At 34.4% G+C, this 24,219-nt stretch overlaps 1 protein-coding gene across 1 annotated transcript; it reads left to right on the forward strand.

Moving 5' to 3' along the window:
• Nucleotides 1–3,465: 3,465 nt before the first annotated feature.
• LOC129307083 (uncharacterized) lies at nucleotides 3,466–24,219 on the forward strand. The gene is made up of 7 exons (XM_054947950.1): nucleotides 3,466–4,295; nucleotides 17,152–17,230; nucleotides 20,006–20,151; nucleotides 21,010–21,133; nucleotides 21,278–21,463; nucleotides 22,820–22,891; nucleotides 23,006–24,219. The coding sequence occupies exons 1-7, from the start codon at nucleotides 3,910–3,912 to the stop codon at nucleotides 23,825–23,827; spliced, it is 1,815 nt and encodes a 604-aa protein (XP_054803925.1). The 5' UTR covers nucleotides 3,466–3,909; the 3' UTR covers nucleotides 23,828–24,219.

A 24,219-nucleotide genomic window follows, 5' to 3' on the forward strand; every position in this document is an offset into this window, starting at 1 on the left:
AACTACTTTTGCAACCTCTTTTATATTTTTTGCCATATCCTCCCACAAGATGTTAGCACTTCCTTTAAATTTCTAAATCCCTTTTTCAAAAGATTTCGTTTGAAAATATCTTGCTTCTCATCTTTTAATTGCTACCAGCTACTCTTTGATGCTACTAGTTGTCGATATTTTTGAGTTTTACTCATAATACACACATCAAGGACAAGGACCCTATGTTGTGTCATTACAGTATCCTCGGGAATCACCTTGCAATTTTTACAGAGTTTTCTATCTGTGTTCTTAACAAAAAAAAATGAATACGTGACCTTAAGGCTCTACTTTTATAAGTAATGAGATGCTCATCTCTCTTCTTGAAATAAGTATTGACAATTTTAAAATCATACGCTAGTCCTTCATTGTTTAGCTCTCCAAAACCAAAACCACTATGCACCCTCACATACTAACTAGCCTCCCTCTCGACATGCTCATTAAAGTCTCCTCCAATAAAAATCTTTTCACTCTATGGTATGTATTGAATCAATCCCTCCAAGTCCTCCCTAAATAATTTCTTAAGACTGGCTTCTGTCCCAACTTGAAGCTCATAAGTGCTAACAATATTAATAGTTTAACATCTAGCTATCATTTTTAAGAAAATAATTTTGTCTCCAATTCTACTAACTTCTATAATGTTCTTCTTCCACTCCTTATCAATAATGATGCTTACTTCATTGCATGTGCTTATTTTTTCTATATACCAAAGTTTGAAACCTTGAATATCGTTAACTTTTTATCCACGCCATTTTGTTTCTTGTAAGCATAAGATATTAATTTTTATTTGAATCATAACCCCTACAACCTCTACAAATTTATAATTCAGTGTCCTAACATTCCAAGTACCAAATCTAATTTTTCTCTCATAGACTAACTTCTTTAGCCTCACACGTCTAAAATGATGTGGTAACCCTTGCTCATTTAACACTATATCTGGGCATCAATGTAGCGGCTCTAACTTACTCATCACTATACTTGAGCCATGTAGCGCGTTACTTACAGGCAACGACCTAGCATTAGCATTATAACGTCTATTGTCTATGTTCATGATAGATTTAATAGAGTTTTAAGTTAGTTGTTGATGGCCTAATACAACTCTCCTCCTTTACCCGAGCTTGAGACTAGTTATAAACATAGGCAGAGTTATATTCTATATCCATGTTAGCAAATTTTAACATACAACATCTTTTTTAAATAATAAAAATCAAATCAATAGCCAAATTAAATTTAAAAGGAAATCAATTGATAAAAATTGAACTTGATAATCAAATGAATAATTGATACAAATTTGAAAAAAATAAAAACTGCATTATCTTAGTAATATTTAAGATATCAATGACTTTTTTTTTGGTAGAATAAGACTACAAATAGCCCTAAAAATAAGAGAGTTGTTACATATTACTTATTGAATAATGAAATTTATATGGTAGTCTTTGAAGGAGTTCAAATGGCCGAAGCATAAAAAAATTTTGAGGAAAATTATTCAACATATACATGTGTAAGTTCTTGTATGAATTAAAATAGTTTAAGCGTGTGTATATAATATTATCCTTGCAAATATGATAGGTTTTCATCAAAATAATTTGAGAATAAAATTTTGATATTAATTTTTCATTCAACTTGTTGATTAAGTATTTAATACCCAATGGTCATAAAATCATTATACTATGTTTATTTATTTGTGAGACTGCATAGGATTAATTGTTCATGAAATATCATTTATTTATGAATATTTATACATTTAGTTGATATTGTATATGATTTAATTTTATTAGCAAGTTTAAGTTCTTGGTGACCTAATAGATATTGAAAAAGAGATAATATGATGAGAAAAGTGACATATCCGGAAGATATATTAGAGAAATATATTTGCAAAATTATAAATATGATAACAATACATCTAGTATGATTTGACCAAAAGTGAGATTTACTTAAAAAAATATTGATAACAATTACATTTGAAAAATTATTATATTATCTTGAAGTACAATAATTTGAAAGTGATGTTGTCATCGAGAGAAACAAGTACACGCGGTATTTTATCTCATCGATGGTTTAAAAAAACCTCGTGAATTGACATGGGTTATGGGTGTAGTTTTGACTATATTGACCGCATCCTTTGGTGTTATTAGTTATTCCTTACCTTGGGACCAAATTGGTTATAAGGGGGAGTGTTGTAAATATTAAAAGTATAGATATTCATCTCTTTCACCTTTTCATTTTCTCTCATGAAACCCCTACTATAATGAATATTGATTATCATTTATATTTGCCATTATCATTAGCGTAACTCTTGGTAAAAGATTATGCCTATTTACATGTTATTTGTATTGTAAAGGACAATAATTCATAAGACATTCTCTCATTCATTTTAGTATTCCCTAATTGGTTAATTTTATAACAAATTTCACTGTATAATAAGTTTTGTTTAAAATTGGTTTAGTTAATTTGACTTATCAATAGTGTTGACATTTAAATTCAAAATATTTGATTTATTTTAGGTTTTGTATTTTATTGTTTTCCAAGATCAGTAAAAATATTTTAACTTCTCCTCTGTTTTACTTTAATTATAAATACCTTCTTTTTATTTTTAAAATTTATATCAACTTCCTTAGTATAAATAATTACACAATACAAACATTTCCTCTATTTTTAATATTTTATTTCCATTCACCTATCCATTAATTGAATGTTAGGTCACACATATTGGACTAAAATATTCCTTCTTTAAATATAAATGTGATCTAAAAATAATTCAGATTATAAAACAATTAGTGCATTTTTTAATTTTTATTTATATTTAAATTTTTTAGTTATATAAAAGTATTTATTTGGTAACATTTTTTAAAATTTAAATACATAAATTTGTCAAAATAATATTTCAAACAGGAAATTAAAAAGACTTGTTGAAATAAGGATTTAATATAATAAATTACTCAATATAATTTATATTTAATTTTTTAATTTTATTAATTCTAGCCCAAAATTTTAAATTATGTATTTAAATATTGGAAAAATTATTTAAAGTTTTTAAAATTATGAGAGAATAGACAATTAGATTATAAGGTTAAATAATTATTTTAAATTTTTCAGCGTAATTAAAAATAAAAAATTAAGTATTTGAGAATTTTTAATGGAATATACCTCTTGGGGTTAACAATTGAAGGGCTCTATAATTTAAACAAAACAGATGGAAGGTTACTGTATTTTACTTTTTTATTTTATCTAATATAATTAACAATAATAATTCATGTTGTATTTTATTAGATTTATTTTTTCTTTTTGGTGGAAGATATTGTTGTATTTTTTCTTGAATGAGAGAAAACAGATACTGAATGGAAGAAGATGGGGACACGCTTTTTTCCATTTCATTTCTCTTCGCTAAAGGAACGCATAGCCTTCGGCTCTCGTACATAAATGATAAATCATAGCATATCCTTCCGTTGAAGCAAGCTTTGTAACGTTCCATTCATTCCTTCCTCAATCCTTACTCACACACAAGTCACAGCACATACAACACCCTCGTCGTGTACCACCCCTAAGCTTTTCCTTCAACGCAGCGTTTTTGCACTCAATTCGCCACTTTTGCGCCCCACACAAAGTATCCATACGACACCGTTTCGGTCTGTGCCCCGGCACCGGCGTCAGTGTTTGTTCATCTCCTGCCAATTTTGTTCACTCATAAATGGATTTCCATTATTCTTCCTCACCTGGGGTTTAAATTCCGTGTTGTGGCATACCTCTTATTTGGGACATGACCTGAAGTTCTTGGACTTGAGTAATTTTGATTCTTGGAACCGAAGCCCTAAACTGTTGTTTTAGGGTTTTGTTCCTTCGGGATCTGTGCAAAATTTATTGTTCATTTTTTCTCTTTTTCAAATGGCGGATCAGGAAGAGGAGGATTTTCAAATGGCTATACGGATGAGTATGCAACATTCGCCGCCGGAGCCTAAGCGTAGTAAACCGAGGGATGCCGCTATTTCTGGGTCGCCGGAGGAGTCTCCTGAAGCCAAGAGCCGGCGGTTGCAGCGGGAACTTATGGCTGCTGCTGCTGAGAAGCGGATGATGGTGGCGAAGAGTGCTTCATCCCCAACAGTTAGAGGTGGGAAGAGTGGAGATGTTGGCAGGAAAGATGAGTCGTGTTTGGAGGCTGGAAACTTGAGTAGGGAGCTATCTCTGGAAGAAGCCAATCAATTGTTTTTTATGGTGTTTGGCAATGAGGTTTCAAAGTCCGTTCTTGCGCAGTGGAGCAATCAGGGAATAAGGTATTTCCTTTTTTTTTTTGGTTACGTGGGATTGTGTGGCATTTCATTTTCGTCATTTTTTTTTTCGATGCTTTTGGCAAAGTTTTGTTTATGATGAAGTTTCTTGATTCTCCAAGTAGCCGTTTTATTCTAACTTGACATTAATTTGAAAAAGACGTTTTGGCATTAACAACTGGTTGAGTCAAATTTGAATTTAAAACATGTCGCTGTGTTGAATCATCCACTGCATGATGATGTCTTTTGCATCACATACCGAGCTATCTTGAGGAACTTCCGAACGTGAGAGTCTTCAACTGTTACTCTTAATCATGGAATTTCTTCTAGTTGACTGGAATCTATACGAAATGTTCAATGCATAGTTCAGCAAATGTAATTTTTATTATTAACATTCTGTAAATCAGAAAGTTTTTTTTACTGTTACTCTCAATCATGAATTTTCTTCTAGTTGATTAGAATCTATTATGGAATGTTGAAAGAGTCCTGCAAATGCAGTTTAATGTTGATATTTGCTTTCTGTGTATTACTTACTTCCTTATTTGTGGGCAGTAAGTTACTTCTTTGTGAACCTGGAGAGAGTTAATCTGACTTGTAACTTACTTTGCCCCTGCCAAATATCTTTTAATGACAGAAGGGAGGGGAACAGCTAAGAATGTAATAGCCAATAATAAACTAACTGAAATGAAATGGAAATGATCACAGTGTTTCTTTGTTTGGATAATTTCTTATAATAAAGGAAAGGGAATGGCAGAATTGATTGGGAGAGCAAAAGATAGAAACGAAAAAGGAAAATAATCTATATTAATTGACCTATACACCTTTTTTTGGATAGCCAATTTTAAATAAAAATATGACAAAAGAAAACATGGAAACATTTAAAAATACTTATGGTTCAATCGAACTGTAAGGAAAGTTTCATAAGTTGGAAATAATGATGCCTGATTTGCCTGTGAACCCTGTGAAGTGGGATCTTGTTTATATGGGCCAAATTGTTGGGTCATTTGGGTAATGGATAGTAAGGTTGGTGGGATTGAGATCTTACCGAAGATCAATCAAAGAACTAAATAAATTGATTCAAGTAATTAGACCTAGTAGGATCAAAATAACCATAGTGTGCGAGTACCAGAATAATTACCAATTTGGTAGTGTACGAGGATAAAAAATGGGTCTATGTTCAAATCTAAGGGTATATTAGTTCTGTCGAAGGTGGGCATAGGTATGCCCGTATATATTCTAAAGCATGGAATTTGAGAAGCATTTGAATAAATTTTTGGTGCTAAACTTGTCGAAGTTATGTTGATTGTGTTTAAATAATATTAATGATTGGGAAAACTTCATTTTATTATATTTATTGTGAGTTTATATATATAATTTTCATGTAAACGGGATCTAGTTTGGGGGTTTATGGATTAAATGGTGAAGGAGATATTGATTGAGTTTATTACTCATTCGGGCATGGGTTTAGATATAGGGGCACTAGTACTCTTGCCGTATCCTACACATGATCATACCTAATCCAATCAAGGATTAGAAGCGTCTACCTTGAATGAATAATAACCCAAAAAAGAAAAAGCTTATGTACAAGTATGGAAGTTTCAGTTAAGCGTAATATTGTCAGATTATGTATGAATTTACTGAAACAGTATGCCATTCAAATAAATAAGGCCTGACAAATGATAACAGAGCTGTCATTTCACAGAAATAACGAGAGGAAATTATAATACAAAGTGTGAGAATGTGAAAGCAGTGAAGTATAAACGGATCCAAATTTCACTTCCTTTAAGCTTTAATAGTTTCTCCATGCCTTCTGTTGTGCCCCTTGCGGCAGCTATTGTGCAATGAAATGTCTCCGCCAGCAGCACACCAAGTTGAAACTCAAAGACAAATTAAGGGTGGGAAGGCTGTAAATATGTAGCATAAGTCATGTTTCGAGATAGTTTAATGATTTTATTATCATGTTGAAGGAAAACAAATATGACATAAGAAGACTTGCTCTCAATTACATGTGCGCTATTCCATTAGTTGGGTTGATTAATATGAGTAGGGAGAAGAAAGGGACAATAGCTCTATACAATCAGAAAACAATAAATCTAAAATAATTGAACACTGAAGGTAAAAAAAAATGGAAAAGGACAGAACTTGAAGTTAAAATAAGAAACCTAACAAAACAATGAAAGTAAAGATTGAGATTACCAACCCATCCCACTTGTCCCATGAAGCTAGATATCTACAAACCTTGAAAAAATGCTGCAAATCCAGAATCACAAAGGATGGGTAAGATCTTAAGATCTGAAAAATTAAATAGAGATCTTGAAAGATTTAGATCTTACATAGAATTATGATCCCTGGGATTATTTGGGATGTAAGATTATATGTAAATATAAGCAGCAGTACTAGTTAGTTATAGAAGTTATAGGTATGTTTGTTATTGACTGTTGGGACTAGTCCTATCCTTAGATAAGTATAGATAGGGGGTTCATGATTTTATACTTATGATTTGCTAGCTTATTGATACACTAGTCAATAATACTCTCTAATTTCTCCTTCTATTTCTTGTTCCTACTCTTCTCTGTGATCTTCCCTCTTCTTACCTTCTTCCTAGATCAATGACACCTAGAGCCCTCTTTCTAGCCTAAAATATATTCCAAGGCTGCGCAATGGTTCGTGGCAGATAGTTGAGCATAATGATTAACCTTTTTGTGCATTAGAGTCAATTTCAAGTGTTAACAGCATAAGTCATCCAACTAGTTTGTTGCTTTGACAATTCTTGCAATCACAGCTACACCTTGAATGGATGTGGTGGGCATGATTGACCCTGGCCAAAGCAATGTGACTGTCAACCCCCAATGCATTTTACAAAAGTGGAATTCCCATGATTCCAATGTGAGAAAGTTCTTGGGTGGATCTTGAAATGTGAACGTTATTTTCAGCTAGATGAAATGTTAGATAATTTGAAGGCCTCTATGGCTTGCATTCACCTTAATGAGAAGGCATTTCAATGGAACTAAGAGTTTGAAAGGTTGAGGAGGGGTGACCTAATTTCATGGGATGAATATGTTGGAGCTATCAAGAGTCATTTTAGACCTTATAAAGGTCCAACGGAAGAGATCTTATGTGACTTTGACAAATAGAATCCTTGAGTGAGTAAAGTGATCAGTTTGATACTATTACTTGTAAACTATAGCTGTAAGAAGAGTATTTGGGTTAGTGATGTATCGTAGGACTTCAAGAAGACTTTGTTGGATCATTTGACTTTTGAAGCCCATTGCTCTCCAAGATGCATGGAGTCTGGCATGTTTGCAAGAAATTAATTTGCAAAAGGCATTTGAGGTTAATGCATGGAAGAAGCTAACTATGTTGGCTTTTGTTGGTTGGTTGTTGCTCTCGTCTCAAACTCCAAACAAGTGATTGATGCCCAAGAAGACTTCTTTGAGGAGTGGGTCCTAGCAACTAAGGTCAACTTTTGCCAAAACACCCTTAAGTGTGTTGGTGGCCTTAAGTTCTAGGTCTATAACACAGAATATTGGTCCTCATACATTGAAACACCATACACAATCTAGGTCTTGAGAATGATGAGCCTAGAGGATGAAGCTAAACACTACACCTAGAATCTTTGTTTTGTTGCCATAAGAAGTATTCAAAGGGTCATAGTTGTCCTTAGAGAAAAAAAAGGTAATTAGAACTCATTGAATTTTACATTGCTTCTGAAGATGGTCTTCAAGATGCCTCTGTTGACAATGACAAAGATGGAGATTCCCTTAAATTCCTCTAGATATCTATCAATGTTGTAGAGAGGGGGAGTGGGCACCTCTTCAATGAGAATAGAAGGGCATGTGGGGTGAAGGTCAATCCAAATATTGATTGATAAAGGGAGTAGCCATGACTTCTTAGGCTATGATTTGTCTAAGAAGCTTGGGTGGAAGGATGAAGAGGATTGTTGGGTGGATGTTGTGGTAGTCGTTAAGAGGCTAAAAGGTTTATGGTGTATTAAAGGGGTTCGAGTGGAGAATGCATGGCAAAGAATTCACAAGAGACTTAAGAGTCACAAGTATCAAAACTTATGACATCATTTTGGGTTGGAAATGGCTCAAGAGTCTTCATTGTGTTTGGGATTATGATTCTTTAGCTTTGTTTGTTTTTTGTTGTAATGGAAAAAAGTGTCTTTTGTAGGCAAAACTGCAAAGGGATTGGTGAATGGTGGGCTCAAGGGAGATTGAGACTAGGAATGAGGAGGGATGCTAATTGTTCTTGCTTTAATTCTTTGAAATAAATCAAAACTAGTCATAATGTTTGGTTGTGTTGGAGGAAGAAAGAACCCTAGGAGTTGTTAATTATTTTTTGGAAGAGTACAAGGGTCTTTTCAATGATCCCAAGGGTAGCCACAGACTGGTAGGCCATAATTTATTTGTTACAACAACAAGATGAGAGTATGAAGACTATGTATGGTAGATGCTTTTTGCTCATATCTTTGGGAACATTTGGAAAACTAGATGTAGTAAAGTCTATTCCAAAGAAGATAGTCAAGATATGTATTTTACCTTTATTAATGATTTGAAGCTCCAATCTAGAATCAAAGTCTTTACAGAAGGTAATGAAAGATTTGAAGCTAATTAGAGCCCCTCTAAAGTAAGTTGGGTCAGACTCAACATTGATGGTTTGGATTATTGGATCTTCAAATATTTTGGCCATTACCCTAGCATAGTTGTAGAACTCCTAGCTATTTTGGAAGAACTCAACTTTTGTTTGAATGCTAAGTTCACCAAAATTAACATTCCTCTTTGAAACTATCAAGAAAAATAGGGATTTTGTTATAAGAGACTGGATGATTTCCTTTGACTATGTTTTAAAGAGACGAATAAATGTGCTGATCTATTTGCTCACCAAGCATCTAGAGACAAACTTGACATTATGATTTATAATGATCCTCCCCTTAGGTGCAGAAACCATATGGTTTCTAATGTGACCATCTCTTTACATCATTTTTCTGTGGCCTTGTATTAAAAGATTGTACTCAGGGTGGGAAGTTTTTAAGAAAGGCAAGATAGTTGTTGATAATGGGCTTACCATAGTCAGGCCCATTCCAATATTTAACTTATTTTTCCTTTCTTGTTTGATTTGATTTTATCTCTCATTATCCTAAAACAACAACAATAATAACAACAAGCTTTAATCGCACTAGGTGGGGTCGGCTACGTGGATTGCAAGATCCCATTGTGCTATATCATTTACCAAGCATTTAGAAATATTATTAACTAGGAGATTGTGTTCAACAACTTTTACAAGTGTTTTCTTAGGCCTTTCTCTACCCCTCTTAACAACGCTCAAAGTTATATGTTCCACTCTTCTCATTGGTGTCTCTCACGGTCTTCTTTGTACATGCCCAAACCATCTTAAATGATTTTCTATTATTTTTTTCTCAATAGGTGCTATCCTCACTTTTTCGCGTACGTGCTCATTTCGAATTTTATCTTTACGTGTATGTCTGTACATTCATCGTAACATTCTCATCTCTGCTACTTTAACTTTATACTCTTGCTGTCCCGTTAAAGCTCAGCATTCACTATTATATAGCATAGTCGGCCTGATAGCAGTATGATAAAACTTTCCTTTAAGTTTATTAGGCATTTTACGGTTGCAAATAACGTTTATTGTCCATGTTCATGATAGATTCAATAAGGTTTTACGTTGGTTGTTGATAGTCTAACATAACCCTCCTTCTTTACTTAGGCTTGGGACAGGTTATAAATATAAGCGGAGTTATCTCTAATTATCCCAATCTTTATTATTTTATATTTTGAGGAGAAATTGTAGGGATATGATTGATTTCTCTCTCCCTCTCTTTGTACTATATATTGACTCTTTTTAGTGAATAAAGATCAGATCTTTTGCTGCCAAATAACTTCATGGTATTAGAGCATTTGGTTCGATGTTGTTCAAGGCAATGGTGATGGGCTAGCCATGAGTCTTCACTGTTGACGGAGGTAACGACAACTCTTTGTCGTACAGTTAGGGCTTACAAGGGTTCGGCTCTATGTCTAAAGGAGGAGGTATTGGTGTGGATGTGTTGTTGCACATGATGATGACTGGGTCAGGTTGAGACTCCTTGCAACTCGCCATACCTCATCACCTTAATGGCGGTAATTATCCCCAATGGTCTCGGAATGTTTTAATGCTTGTCCGAGGCCGCAACAAGGAGAGGTGTCTCACCTGGAACCTAAAGCCACCTGAATCGAATGATCCCTTTTTTGAGAGCTGGTGTGTGGAGAACAATATAGTTATGGCATGGCTTGTCAATTCCATGATTCTAGAAATTAGCGAAAACTATTTACTTGCAACAATAGCGAAAGAAATTTGGGATTCTGCTAAGACCACATATTCTGTCAAGGAGAACACGGCTGTAATTTTTCAAGTGAAATGTGTGCTTCGTCATCCTCTACAAAAAGAATAGTCTGTGACACAATACAATGGTTCATTGATGAGGCTCTGCCAATAGATTGATTTATATGAAGTCCATGAATGGTCTTGCCATCAAGATAGATTGTATTATAAGAAGATTGTTGATCGAGAAAGATGCTGTGACTTCCTCCTTAGCCTCAATGATGCTTTTAAAGATGTTTGAGGACACATCATGAGCATGAAGCCGCTTCCTTCATTACAAGAATCATTTAATATGATTAAGTTTGAAGAGAGCAGATAGGTATTGACCCATTCTTCTATTTCTTCTAACTCATCTCATGACTCTTTTGCTCTAACTATTCAAGGCACTCAAGGTGATGCAAAAGGTAAAAGGTCAAACAAATGGTGTGACCATTGCAAGAAGAGTGGCCATATCAGAGATGAATGTTGGAAGCTTCACGGTAAGCCATCCAACCCAAAACAAAAGTCTAAACAGTTGTTGGTTGGTGTTGCTGGGTTTGAGGGAAGTTCTTTGGGCCTTGAAGAATTGCTGGTGCTATCTGAACCAGATTCTGCTGAGACTAGGGTGAAGGAACTTGCTAATGTCCCAGAATAGCAACCTGGTGGAGAAAGTTCCATTGCCATACTGAGGCAAAGCCATGACTTTGTACCTGAGGCAAGGCTTGAAGAACTACATTGGCCAGTTGCTTTGAGAAAAGGGAAGAGAAGTTGTACTTAACACCTTATTGGGAGGTATGAGTCATACAAGAAATTTCAATGGGGCCATTGTTGATTCGAAATGGAAACAAGCTATAGAGGAAGAGCTGAGGGCTCTTCATAAAAATAGAACTTGGGAGATTGTGAATCTTCCAAGGGAAAATCTGTAGTGAGCAGTAAGTGAGTGTTCACTGTTAAATATAACTCTAATGGGAGTATCAACAAGGGTAAGGCTTTGCCTGGTTGCTTGTGGAGTCACTCAGACCTATGGTATTGATTATCAAGAAACATTTGCAACTGTGGCGAAATTCAATACCATGAAGGTCTTATTATCACTTGCTGCAATAGAGTGGCTTCTACATCAACTTGATGTTAAGAATGCCTTCCTAAATCTTGAGGCAGAAGTTTACATGGAAGTCCCACTAGGTATAAGAAATTCAAAGAACTCTGGTAAAGTTTGTAGACTGTGTAAATCTTTATGCGGGTTAAAGCAATCACTCAGAGCTTGGTTTCAAAGGTTTTTTTGTGCTATAAAGGGCCTAGGCTATAATCAATGTTAGGCAGACCACACTTTATTTGTTAAACACTATTAACAAAATGACAACTCTCATTGTTTATGTTGATGATATAGTGTTGATAGGTAATGACGCAGAGGAAATCACTGAGTTGAAAAAGAGCATGGCAATTGAATTTGAAATCAAGGATCTTAGTGCTTTGAGATACTTTCTTGGCATGGAAGTGGCGCGAACCCACAAGGGAATCAGTGTATCACAATGAAAATACACTTTGTTGGTCTTATGGCAATTCGATAAAACTTCCCTTTAAGCTTATCGGGTACCTTAAGATCGAAGATAACTCCTTTAGCCTTTCTCCAATTAAACCACTCTACTTATATCCTATGTGCAATATCTCCATCAATCTCCTCATTTTGTTGAATAATCGCTCCATATAATCATGTTGTTGTTGATAGAGCACAATGGTATCATATAATTCATGTAGCTGACCCCACTTAGTAAGATAAGGTGGTGGTGGTGGTTGTTGTTGTTGTTGTTGAATAATCACTCTCAAATATCTAAACTTTTCTAATTGAGGTATGGTCTGATTACTCAATTTCACTTCCAAGTTACTACTCACTGACTCCTTATCAAAATTACAATGTAAATATTTTGTTTTACTCCTACTCAGGTGGAAACCTTTTGACTTCAATGTTTTCCTTCATAACTCAAGTTTACAATTTATTTCTTCTCTTATCTTTGCAATAAGAACTATATCATTCGAAAAAAGTATGCATTTAGAAATTTTCTCTTGAATATGCTTAGTCAAAACATCTTAGACTAGATCAAATAAATAAGGACTCAAAGATGATCCTTGATGCAAAGTGTTCTTATGTTAGTTGTTGCCCCTTAATTCATGTCTTGTATTGTTTGAATATAGGCAACTCGGACACCCTTCTTTTCCAATGTCTTTCAAAGTACTTCGCTCGATATATGATCATAAGGTTTTTCCAAATCAATGAAAATCATATGTAAATTTTTATCTTTACATCAATACTTTTCCATTAACCTCCTTAGTAGATAAATTGCTTCTGTAGTCGCCCTTCCTGACATGAAGCCGAATTGATTCTTAGAAGTACCAGTTTTCAATCTTAACCTATGTTCAATCACTCTTATCTATAATTTCATAATATGACTTATAAGTTTAATCTCTTTGTAGTTTGGACAAGTCATTAACTCGAGAAAAATTTGAGGGGTTCAGAAGCAAGTTGGAAATGATCAACATCTATTTGCTAGCTTGAGGGGGAGTGTTGATAATGGGCTTACCATTAGGTCCATTACAATATTTGACCTATTTGTCCTTTCTTGTTTGATCTGATTTTATCTCTTATTATCCTAGTCTTTGTTATTTTATATTTTGAGGAGAAATCATAGGGATATAATTGATTTCTCTCTCCCTCTCTCGGTACTATGTATTGACTCTTTTTAGTGAATAAAGATCAGATCTTCTGCTGCCAAATAACTTCAATATTGATAGGTAAAATCTAGCACCAAGACAATAAATATTTGAATGATTACATGCGAGTTCTCAAGGAGGGCTTGCAGGAGTTCAAGCCACATATGATATTGAAGGGTTTATTCTTGGGGAAAAAGATGATGAAGGATGTGCAGGGTTTTATCAAACATTGTCGTGTGCGTGTGAGGTGTAAATATGAAATAATAGCATCCTTGGGATTACTCCAGCCACTACCAATCTTAAAGGTTGTGAGTGAAGTGCATTCTAAAACATTTGAAGAGTTTTACAATGGTCTTGGAATGAAGTATAGAGAACAAAAATTTATAAAATTGTTAAGGGTAAGAAAATAAAATCAAGAGATTTGGAAATTGTAAGGTGCATAAAGGATGAAGTGGTTAGAGTTTTGGTTACGGATAGTTATAATAAAAGTAAAAGGGAGACCTACTTTTCCAAATTTTTTAATAATGGATGGGGTTCGTTTGGTAACTTAGAGAATTTAACAACTTGTGAAGAACAACATTTGTCATTTTATTAAAGGATATGTGATAGTGAGGTAAAGTTTTTTTAAAAATGGCAAATGATTGAGTTGATGAACTTGGTTGTATCTTTATTGAAGTGTGAAAATGTTTAGGTAAAGAATGAGTGTGGTGGTTAACTAAATTATTTAATAAGATCTTATGATTCAAGAAGATGCCTTGTGATTGGAGGAAAAGTACATTTGTTCTTATTTACAAAAGTAAAGGGTGATATTTAGAACTGTGCTAACTAGGGAGAGATTAAACTTATAAGTCATACAATGACATTGTTGGACAGAGTGATTGAGCATAAATTGAGATTTGAGACCGGTATTTTTGAGAATTATTTTGGCCTCATGCTAGGTAGGGTGACTGTAAAAGCGATTTATCTATTTAGGGGATTAATGAAAAAGTATCAATGTAAAGGCAAACGTTTACATATAGTTTCTATCGATTTGGAAAAAAAATTATGATCATATATTGAGAGAAGTACTTTGGAAAGCCTTGGAAAAGAAGGGAGTTCGGGTTGCGAAAATTAAAGCTATGCAAGATATGTATGGGAGTAAAATTAATATAAAAACGTCTAGCGGTGAAACAAATGACTTTCTTATAAGGATTGATTGGTGTTCATCTTTGAGTCCTTATTTATTTGACTTGATTTTAGATGTTTTGACTGAGCATATTTAAGAGGAAATTTCCAAATGTATGTATTTTGCGAATGACATAGTTCTAATTGCAGTGACAAAAGAAGAGATTAAACGTAAATTTGAGTTATGGAGGAGGACATTAGAGTCAAGGTTTTCATCTAAGTAGGAGCAAGATGGAATATTTGCTTTGTAATTTGATAAGAGGTCAGTCAATAGTAATTTGAAAATGAAATTGGGAGATCGGATTATACTTCAAGTGGTAAAGTTTAGATATTTGAGAGTTATTATTTAACATGATGGGGAAATTGATGGGAATATTACACATAGAATATAAGCTAGGTAGTTTAATTGGAGAAAAGTTAAAGGGATTATTTGCGATCATAAGGTACTTAATAAACTTAAAGGAAAGTTGTATTGAACTGTTATAAGACCAACTATATTATATGATAGTGAATTTATAGTTTTAATGAGATGACAAGATTATGAAGTTAGAGTAGTAAAGTTGAGATGGATATGCGAACATACACATAAAGATAAAATCTAAAATGAGTACATACGAGAGAAGGTGTGTGCTTTGTCTATTGAGGAGAAAATGGTAGAAAATTATTTGAGATGGTTTGGACATGTACAAAAAAGATCGAAGAAGGCATTAGTTAGGAGAGTGAAATAAATAACTTTGAGCCTTGTTAAAAGGGAGTAGAGGAAGGCAAAAGAGAACATTTTTAAAAATTGTTGATTAAGACCTCTTAATAAGATTTTTAAAAGTTGGCTAAATGATAGAGCACAACTACGTCGTACAAGCCATGTAACTGATTCCACCTAGTGAGATAATGCTTGTTGTTGGTGTATTGCAATGGACTTCATTGAGAGGCTACCTAATCTAAGAGAAAAGATACCATATGATGGTGTCAATGATAGAGGAGAGGAACTTGAAGAAAAGGATAAATCATGACTTAATCTACGGGGATTCATCTATATATTTCCTTCTATATCCAACTCTCTAGTGGCTCAAATATAATTGATAACATTATCATCTACACCTGATTTAATGTGTCCAATGCTCTTTTCTTGAGATCTTTTTAATTTTTTAGTTAATCAATCACATGACAGAACACCCTAGCCAAGGTTGTGATGAAAAAGCATTGGGTTTGTGGAAAGCCTTTATCGATTGGCTTTGTCTTTCATGCCTCAAACTACTCAAATCCTATACTTGGCTGGATGCCATGAGAGAAGTGAAGAGGTGGGCTTCGAAAAGGGAAGAGAAGGGCATCCCTAGATTGGGTACATGGGTAGTGCAATTGGCCCATGGTTTGTGGAGTTCTCTTTGGAAGCTAGGTTTCTTACGACTTGCAAGGTTCTGACCAGTTTTTTGGCATGGAGGGGAAGGGAGGGGAGTTAATGATCCCTTGTTTGGAGGTATTGGAGGGGAGGGGTGGTAATAATAAGTTCATAATTTTATGCATTGGTTTTTATGATTTTTTTCTTGGATGTAGTATTAGAAAAAATAGTTATGTTATAATTTAATAATTTCTTATTTTAAGGATGTGAATATTTTCAACTTATATTAATAACATTATTTTTTGAAGAACCAATACATCAATATCACAATGTATTAGTGTGTGTAATGAAAAAAATTAAAATTTTATGTATTAAAAAATGTATATATATATTGAATTTTATTATGTGATAAAATTTATTTTATTATAGGAGGAAGATAAGACATAATTTTTTAATATCAAGGGTAGTTTGGAGTTTTCAAAATAAAAAAGGGGTCATGTAGTAAATAAATATTTTCTCTCTCCTCTCTCTTCCAGAAAACCTCAAATCGAAGGGGAAGTGATGGGAGATGTTCCCCTCTATTAAATTCCAACCAAACAAAGGAGTTTTCCTCCCCTCCAAAAAACCCCAACCAAACACTACCTTAAATATAGCTTGAGAATGATACCATCATCATGGTCAAGAGTTATTCTTGCTGGAAAGAAAGAGATTGACAATCTGCTGGGTCTTGTCTGCTCATATTTTATTAATAAATTGGGTTTGGGCCTTTATGTCACTCTATTCAACAAGTTGCTGTTTCCAATGGCTTTCAGCCCAGATCTGAAAGAATAAAAAGTTGAAGATGATCCCATCAAGGAAATACAACATTGCTTTGGCTACTTTTCTTGATCAGTTATTCAAACTGAGCATCAAAATGCCTTTGTCCTTTGTCTTCTGTTCAGTCCATTCTATTCTGCTTATCTAAACAAGTTTCTCAATGGTCTACAATTCTTGGTATAAGTTTTTTGATTTGGCGAGTTTGGCTAGAAGTGAGAATATGCAAGTATCAAATTGCTGATTAAAAATTTTAGTGTGGTTGTGCTTCCAATGTGTCAGTTCAGATGAGTCACTTTTTACCCTTAGTCATCCTCAAAATTTTATGAAGGTAGCAATGCACGTGTATCTTTATCTGCTTGGTATATTTTGAAATTCTTCTTCTTATCACAAGCGACTTTAATATTATTTTCTTTATATACCCTAAATCCTGGTGGGTTTATATGCTTTCTTCATATTGTTAATAATGAACAATCTTTCCAGGTTTAGCTCTGACCCAGAAACATCTATGGGCCTTGTGCAGCATGAAGGTGGTCCCTGTGGTGTTTTGGCAGCTATACAGGTAATTATCCCCTTTCCAGGCTGTGCTTCTAAAGTCTCAGCATGCTGTCTATAACTTTGAATCTTGTTTTGACAACTAATATTTTCAACATGCTTTTTTGGTATCATATTCAATATCTGTTCTATTGTTTCAAGTTAAGAGTCTGCTTGATTTCCTTGTTTTCTGTTTCATTTTAATTAAAAGTTGAAAACCTTACTTAGAATGTATTTGGTAAGTCTAGGGGAAATTAGAAATTCTCTTGAAAGTGTGTAATGTTGACACTGGCATTTTTTGACTTTGTAAGAGAGTGTACGTTCCTATTAACCAGTTTCATTTTTTAAATTTCTCAAGAAAGTGTGCATTCCTCTTTCTCTCTAACTATATGAACCTCCACATTTATTGATTTAATAAAGTAACATTTATGCTAAGTGAAGTCAATTTGATTCGAAATCAAAATCAAATATGACAAATTTCCAACTGCATAAATTTCTGAACAACGAGAACTTGCAGCCAGATTAAATTTTTTGAAATCAACATAGGTAATGAGGAAGGTTCAAGCCTATCCTCTAGTGCTCGCATTCTTGGTTTTGTAACCCAAAAAAAAAAAACAAAAAACAAAATCTACATAATCAAACACATCCAGGAAAAGAATTTGGGAATTGTCCAATTCTTTCATTGAGTTGGCAGACCAAAAGAGCAACTGCAGCAACAACAATAAACAAATCAGTTATATGAATTACATGATACCATTGTGTTTTATCATCAATTAAGCTTTTAAAAATATTGTTAATTAAGAGGTGTCGTTCAACTTTTATAGGTGTTCTCTTTAATCTTCATTCCTCTTTACGAGGTTCATGATTATCCATTCCACTTTGCTCACTACTGCCTCTCATAATCTTTTTTGTACACGTTCAAATTATTTCAAATAATTTTCTCCCATTTTTCCCTGAATAGATGCCACACTCACTTTCTCTTGTATATGCTCATTTCGGATTTTATCTTTTCATATATGCTTGCACATCCTTCTCGACACTGTCATCTCTACTACTTCAACTTTATGCTCCTTTTGTTCCTTTAAAGCCCGACATCCATTACGATTTAGCATGGCTTGTTTTATAGCAGTTCGATAAAACTTTCTTTTAATTTTATTAAGTACCTTTCTATTACAAATAACTCCTTTAACCTTTCTTGATTTAAATCACCTAGCTTGTATCCTATGTGTAACATCCTTATCAATTTTTCCATCATGTTGAATGATTACTCCCAAGTATCTAAATTTGTATGATTTAGTCTCTCAATCTTGCCTCCAAATTACTACTAACTGACCTTTTACTCAGGAAGAAGCCCTTCAACTCTAAGGTCCTCTTCTATGACTAAAGTTTGTAGTTAATCTCTCTTAACTCCACAATAAGAATTATATCATCTGCAAAAAGCATGTGATTGAGGATTTTTTCTTGAAGACATCAATATGCTCAATTAGAATATCTAGAACCAGGTCAAATAAATAAAGGTTCAAAAAAAGATTTTTGATGTAGTCCAATCCTTGTAGGAAAGTTCTTTGTCTCACTTTCAAATGTTCTTATATTGGTTGTTGCCCTCTCATACTTGTCTTATATAGTTTTAATATAAGCAACTGAACTCCTTTTTTTTTTTCCATGGCTTTCTAAAGTACCTTTCTTGGTACTCTTACATGAGCTTTTTCCAAACAATGAAAACCATGTGTAGGGTTGCATGATTTTAGGGTTTCAATCTCATGCCAATGTGATTAATGGAATTTAGTTCATGAGTTTTAAGCATAATAATGGTGAGTTTTGCTTTGTGATGTTAGGTTATTAGTTCTTATAAATCTTGGGCCTATACGGAATGTTGAGTGAAGGGCCATTCAAGCTATCGAGTGAAAGCTGCCCAGGAATAATTTTATTACAACCTTGAACATGCCCCTTGGGATCGTTTCAATGCAAAAGCTCATGCGCCTATAAATAGTATTCCTATAATTTCTCATAATATTGCTGATTTTCAATCATTCCTTCATTTCTCTGTTATAGGTGTTACTGAACAGACTGACTACAGAAGGAGAAAAATGTTTGACAAGTAAATAATTTGTATCAAGTTGGTTGGCTCTTCAATTTGGGGAAAATAATTGACTGGCAAATTGAATAGGCTGACCTGTCTTGAGTATCAATGGTGTAATAATTTATGTTGCAGGCTAAATTTGTTTATTTTATTTTATTAACCATGATCTTGGAGTCACTTCATTTTTTTTTTTCCAGTGAAGAGTCGCTCCGTTCTCTCTCTATTATACTTAAGTAGTTAGATTATTAGATATATCTTATATGTTCATTTTGGATTATTCTAGTGTCTGTATGTATTAATATTTTTCTTTTTTTATCATCCCATTTTTTCTTTCTTCTGGTGTTTGTATTATATGGATAATCGTATTTATGTTTGTGTTATAGTGAAGTTCTGTTATCATTTTGTTATATTGAATTATGATCGTTTCCTTTTATTGAACTTTGTTGCTATAGCATGTTCATGTCATCTATGTATAGTCCCCAAAATTGGAGTCTGTTATTATCATATTTTGGTCAATCATTATTAAAGATTTATTATAATCATGTTTAAATTGTTTATTCAATGAATGAAATGATAAACAGATGTTGCGTGATTGTTTGCTGGTGATCATTTAGTGAGCACAGTTGCATGATATATTTTTGAAATGATATCAACTGAATTTGTTGATTTCCTGATGTTTTGCTACATGCTTATGTTGCTTCTGGTGTTTCAATTAATTTTCAGGCATTTGTGCTCAAATACATTCTTTTTCATGGTGAGTTAAAAGATGCAACAACCATGCCACACTATCAGGGTCTCAATGTATTATCTAAAAGTCAATCTTTTCCATCAAATAATTTTTCTTCACTCAGTGAAGATGTAAAAATGAGGTAAATTGCTTTTTCCTGATCAGTTGTTTGTCTTTTGCTTGGAAAACATGAGATTATCAAATTGTATTTTTTCTCATTGTCGTGCTTTTGTTAAAGTTATCCATCTTTTCTTTTTACACCGCGCAATTAAACTTTTATTTGATTGGACTATAGTATAGTTGTCTGCCTTCCAACCCTAGTCTGTATCCTTGTTCCGTTATTTGATATTAATTCATCACCTGCGGTGGCTCTTCATTTTACTACTTTAATGTGTCTGACCATCAGGCCTTACTTTACGTTAAAGTTATTCTTTGTCATGCATCAGTCAGGGGCATGCGATACTTAAAGCATTGGAATCATGTTGACTATGTCTACAGGGTTATATGTTTTATAGAGATGATGACCTTTGCAAAAGATGTTTGACCACAAAGATTGCCAGTGTCATCATTCCATCTTGAAAGATGCAGTGATTCAACTAGACGTTTTTCCTTTTCCTTGTCCTCTCCATTGTCAATTGCATTTTTTGTCTCCTTGTAACATATTTTCCTTGGTTTATACATTATTTTTACTCAAGGCCGGAAGCATTGAAATGATTAAACAGCCTTATGTGGGCCCAAGTAATCTTGTTTTCCTTCATCTTAAGCCATCACAATGGAGCAATGAGATGGGTTAAAATCATAATCTCTATCTCTTTTCATTAATTTTCGAATGGTACAATATCAGGTTATGTAGATTATATTTGCATATCAATTTATGTTTGTATTCAAAATTCATATTTATGAATAATTTCACCTTTCCCCTGCTGCCCTTCGTGCTTCATGGCTCTTTTTTATACATGCTATATAAGTTTGTTGATATGTATGCGTGATTTCTTTGTAGAGCCCTGATAAGAAGCATGGGTGAAATTTTGTTTTTATGTGGAAGTAGTAGAAAGGCTGTGATTGCAACTCTGAGCATTCTAGGGAGTCACAATCAGCATTCTAAAGGAATTTCAGATGACAATGTAGGTTTCATCTTGTTGATACTGGCTGACGTCTGAAACATCACATTGCAAAGAGATTAAATCAAAATTCCATTGTCAATGGAGTCATGTGTAGTCATTTCTTGCTATTCTTATTTTCTGATTCAAGTTATGTCTAATTGACAGGTTATTGCAAAAGAACTAGAAGGACTTTCCATTGAATCGGCCTTGGATCTGCAAAAGGTTCTTAGAGTTGAAACACACACATCACAAACAAGTGCATTGCGGAGGCTTGAAGCAATGATTCCTGTATACCAAAGTCGTATGGGGGCATTGCTTTTCCTGATTTCTGCTTTACTTTCTCGTGAATTGGTATGCTTGTCAACCCAAAACTTTGTAATTGACATTGTATCATTACCATTCTTGACATTTTCATCCACCCTTCTCCAGCCTAATTTCATGCTCCTTGGTTTTTGAGGACCCAGGATTTAGTCCTGGGCCTTTGGTTTCATGTGCCCAAAGTAGTGACTTTTGGGTGCCCTTTGCTCAACGACTGCCAAAGGCCCTTTTCCTTGCAGATTCTCATGCATCTAAAAGAAGCCTGGGATTTCTCTGGTTTTTTTGACAAATTATGCAAATCCAGGCAGATGTGTTGGGAGATATACATTTTGTTTGATCAACAACAATGATTATTTTCAAGGCTTGAACTTCACTCTAGCATTTTTCATGTAATGCTTACTTTCTTAGAAAAACTAATAGGTAGAACTGACATTTGAACTTCTATTGTTCCCTCCCTCCATCCACTAGGGTTGCTGTTATAGGATTTTTTTCTTACGTAAAGTAGCGGGTATTTGATTGTAGACCTTTTGCTAACCGATATAACCTCCTAATTCAAGTTGTAGACCCTAGGATGATTTAACATCACAACAAAACCCATGAAACCATTGTATCTGAAACTGGAAAAGAGAAGGAAAACCAGATCACAAATTTTCTGTGCTTCAAGAAGACATTATATTCTTGATCCTGTCTGTCTCGGGTCAGTTTCTTAATCCACTGGAACTTGTTTTGTTTAAAATAGAAGATTATATGTTGAATTAAGATCTGAAGAGAACAGTGGATGCAATGAGAAGATTGTGCTCTCTTTTGATTGGAAGATTCCATGTTTTTTTTATCTTTACTTAGGTTGCTGTGTTTATCATTCTTCTTGCTGACGAGGATTGTTGACTTTATTCTGTTTTCTTATTTTCTTTTAGATGATGCTTATATAATAAATATTATTTTTATTTTTTTCTCTTAACTACTGTGGGTTTGAAAAGTAGCCTGAGCTTGATTAGTGTGTCATTTTTTGAATTTGTTGTGTAGAGATTTAATCTCTGTAGAGCAATGAAGTATATGTTTCAATTAATTGGACCTCAGCACCTATTTCCTGACTTAAGGAAAACTTTGGTCTGTCCTTGTTACAAGTGATTGGGAAAGATAATTGTTCTTAATATGTCTGGATTTTTTTTTTTAAATGGAAAACTGTAACTAATATTCATAAAAGAACAACAGGGGTAATAGAGTCAATATATGTCATCGATCCTTCTATCATTCACAATCTCTCTCATCTGGGATGGGGGAAATGTCTGAAGTTCCAAAATATAAGTTTGAGAATACTTCAGTTATTATTATGTCTTCCCTGGTTGTTCTTAATATTATTGCCTGCGATACTTTCACCTTTTTTTCCAGGACCTGGTTCAAGCCGACAGGGATGATCCCAGCCAGCCTCTAGTTACGGCTCCTTTTGGGCATGCTTCCCAGGTGTATACTTATTGACTGCCGGAGAATGATGCTATCCTTTTAATTTCTACAGTTTTCATTTTAAATACTCTTCTGCTTATATTGGAGACTTGCTTTTCTCTGACTATTGTGCAGGAAATTGTGAACTTACTCCTCTGCGGACAGGCTGTCCCTAATGTGTTCGATGGGAGGATGGATTTAGGGGGAGGGATGTTTCTTAAAGGCATATCTCGACACGTGGAAGTTGGATTTCTCACTCTGTTAGAATCCCTGAATTTCTGCAAGGTTGGTCAGTATCTGAAACGCCCAAAGTGGCCCATCTGGGTTGTTGGGAGTGAATCCCATTACACAGTCCTATTTGCTCTTGATACCAGTGTTCAAAATGAGAATGAACTGGAAGAAAGGGAATCACAAATCCGCAAAGCTTTTGATGCACAAGATCAGAGTGGGGGTGGGGGCTTTATAAGCGTGGAAGGGTTCCATCAAGTCCTCAGAGAAACGAATGTCAAACTTCCCCAAGAGAAGCTCGAGCACCTTTGCAGTACAGGCTTCATTGTGTGGAGTGAGTTCTGGCAAGTTATTTTGGAGCTAGACAAGAGCTTGGGAGGTTTGAAGGATTCATCAGGATGTATGGGTAGGAAGGTCTTTGACCTTTACCATTTTAATGGAATTGCCAAATCTGATCTGAATGGCAGTCAAGTAAACACTGGGGGTGATATGCCTCTACAACGACCTCGGCTCACAAAATTACGAGTTTCAGTTCCGCCAAGGTGGACACCGGAGGAATTTATGGCAGATGTGGCAGTTGCCTCTACTAGTGCAAATGAATCTGGTGGGAAGGACAGCGAAGTATCTAAACCCGAGCCTTCTCAACATGCGCCGTTGGTGGATTGCATAAGGACTCGCTGGCCCCGGGCTGTCTGCTGCTGGTCAGGGGATCCTCCTAGTATAGTCTGAGATATGAAAATGTGGACCATTGGTTGTTCTCTTGTGGGTCACAGATAAAACGTAATTGTTTCACTTTCAGCAGTGGCAGGATGAAAGCAAGATGATGAAGGCTTCATGTTTAACTTTGTGTTGAAACTGGAAGCACATGAAGAAGGTACAGCAGTCAAGTAACAATTTTATTTGATATGTTCATATTATAATATGGATTAGCGTATCTTTAGCATTATCTTCTTTGATTTTTGTCATGTCATTGAATAGGATTAAAAAGGAAGAGAGCTGTGTGAATTTTACATCTATGGTCAACCCAACTTGTAAAATCCATTTTAATGTACTATTGTGGTTGAAAGTTTATAACTTGGAGGGTTATTAATAAATGTGGAAATCTGTTCTTGTTTTTCGAA

The sequence above is a fragment of the Prosopis cineraria genome, unplaced genomic scaffold, assembly GCF_029017545.1.
Source record: "Prosopis cineraria cultivar Desert tree isolate PC_DT_omini unplaced genomic scaffold, ASM2901754v1 PC1, whole genome shotgun sequence".
NCBI lineage: Eukaryota > Viridiplantae > Streptophyta > Magnoliopsida > Fabales > Fabaceae > Prosopis > Prosopis cineraria.

Bases quoted from the DNA above. Each gene is read 5' to 3' on its own strand.
- LOC129307083 (XM_054947950.1), top strand. From the start codon at position 3,910: ATGGCGGATCAGGAAGAGGAGGATTTTCAAATGGCTATACGGATGAGT. The intron at 20,152-21,009 runs GTAAATTGCTTT...ATTTCTTTGTAG, and splicing joins AGTGAAGATGTAAAAATGAG to AGCCCTGATAAGAAGCATGG. The intron at 22,892-23,005 runs GTGTATACTTAT...ACTATTGTGCAG, and splicing joins CTTTTGGGCATGCTTCCCAG to GAAATTGTGAACTTACTCCT.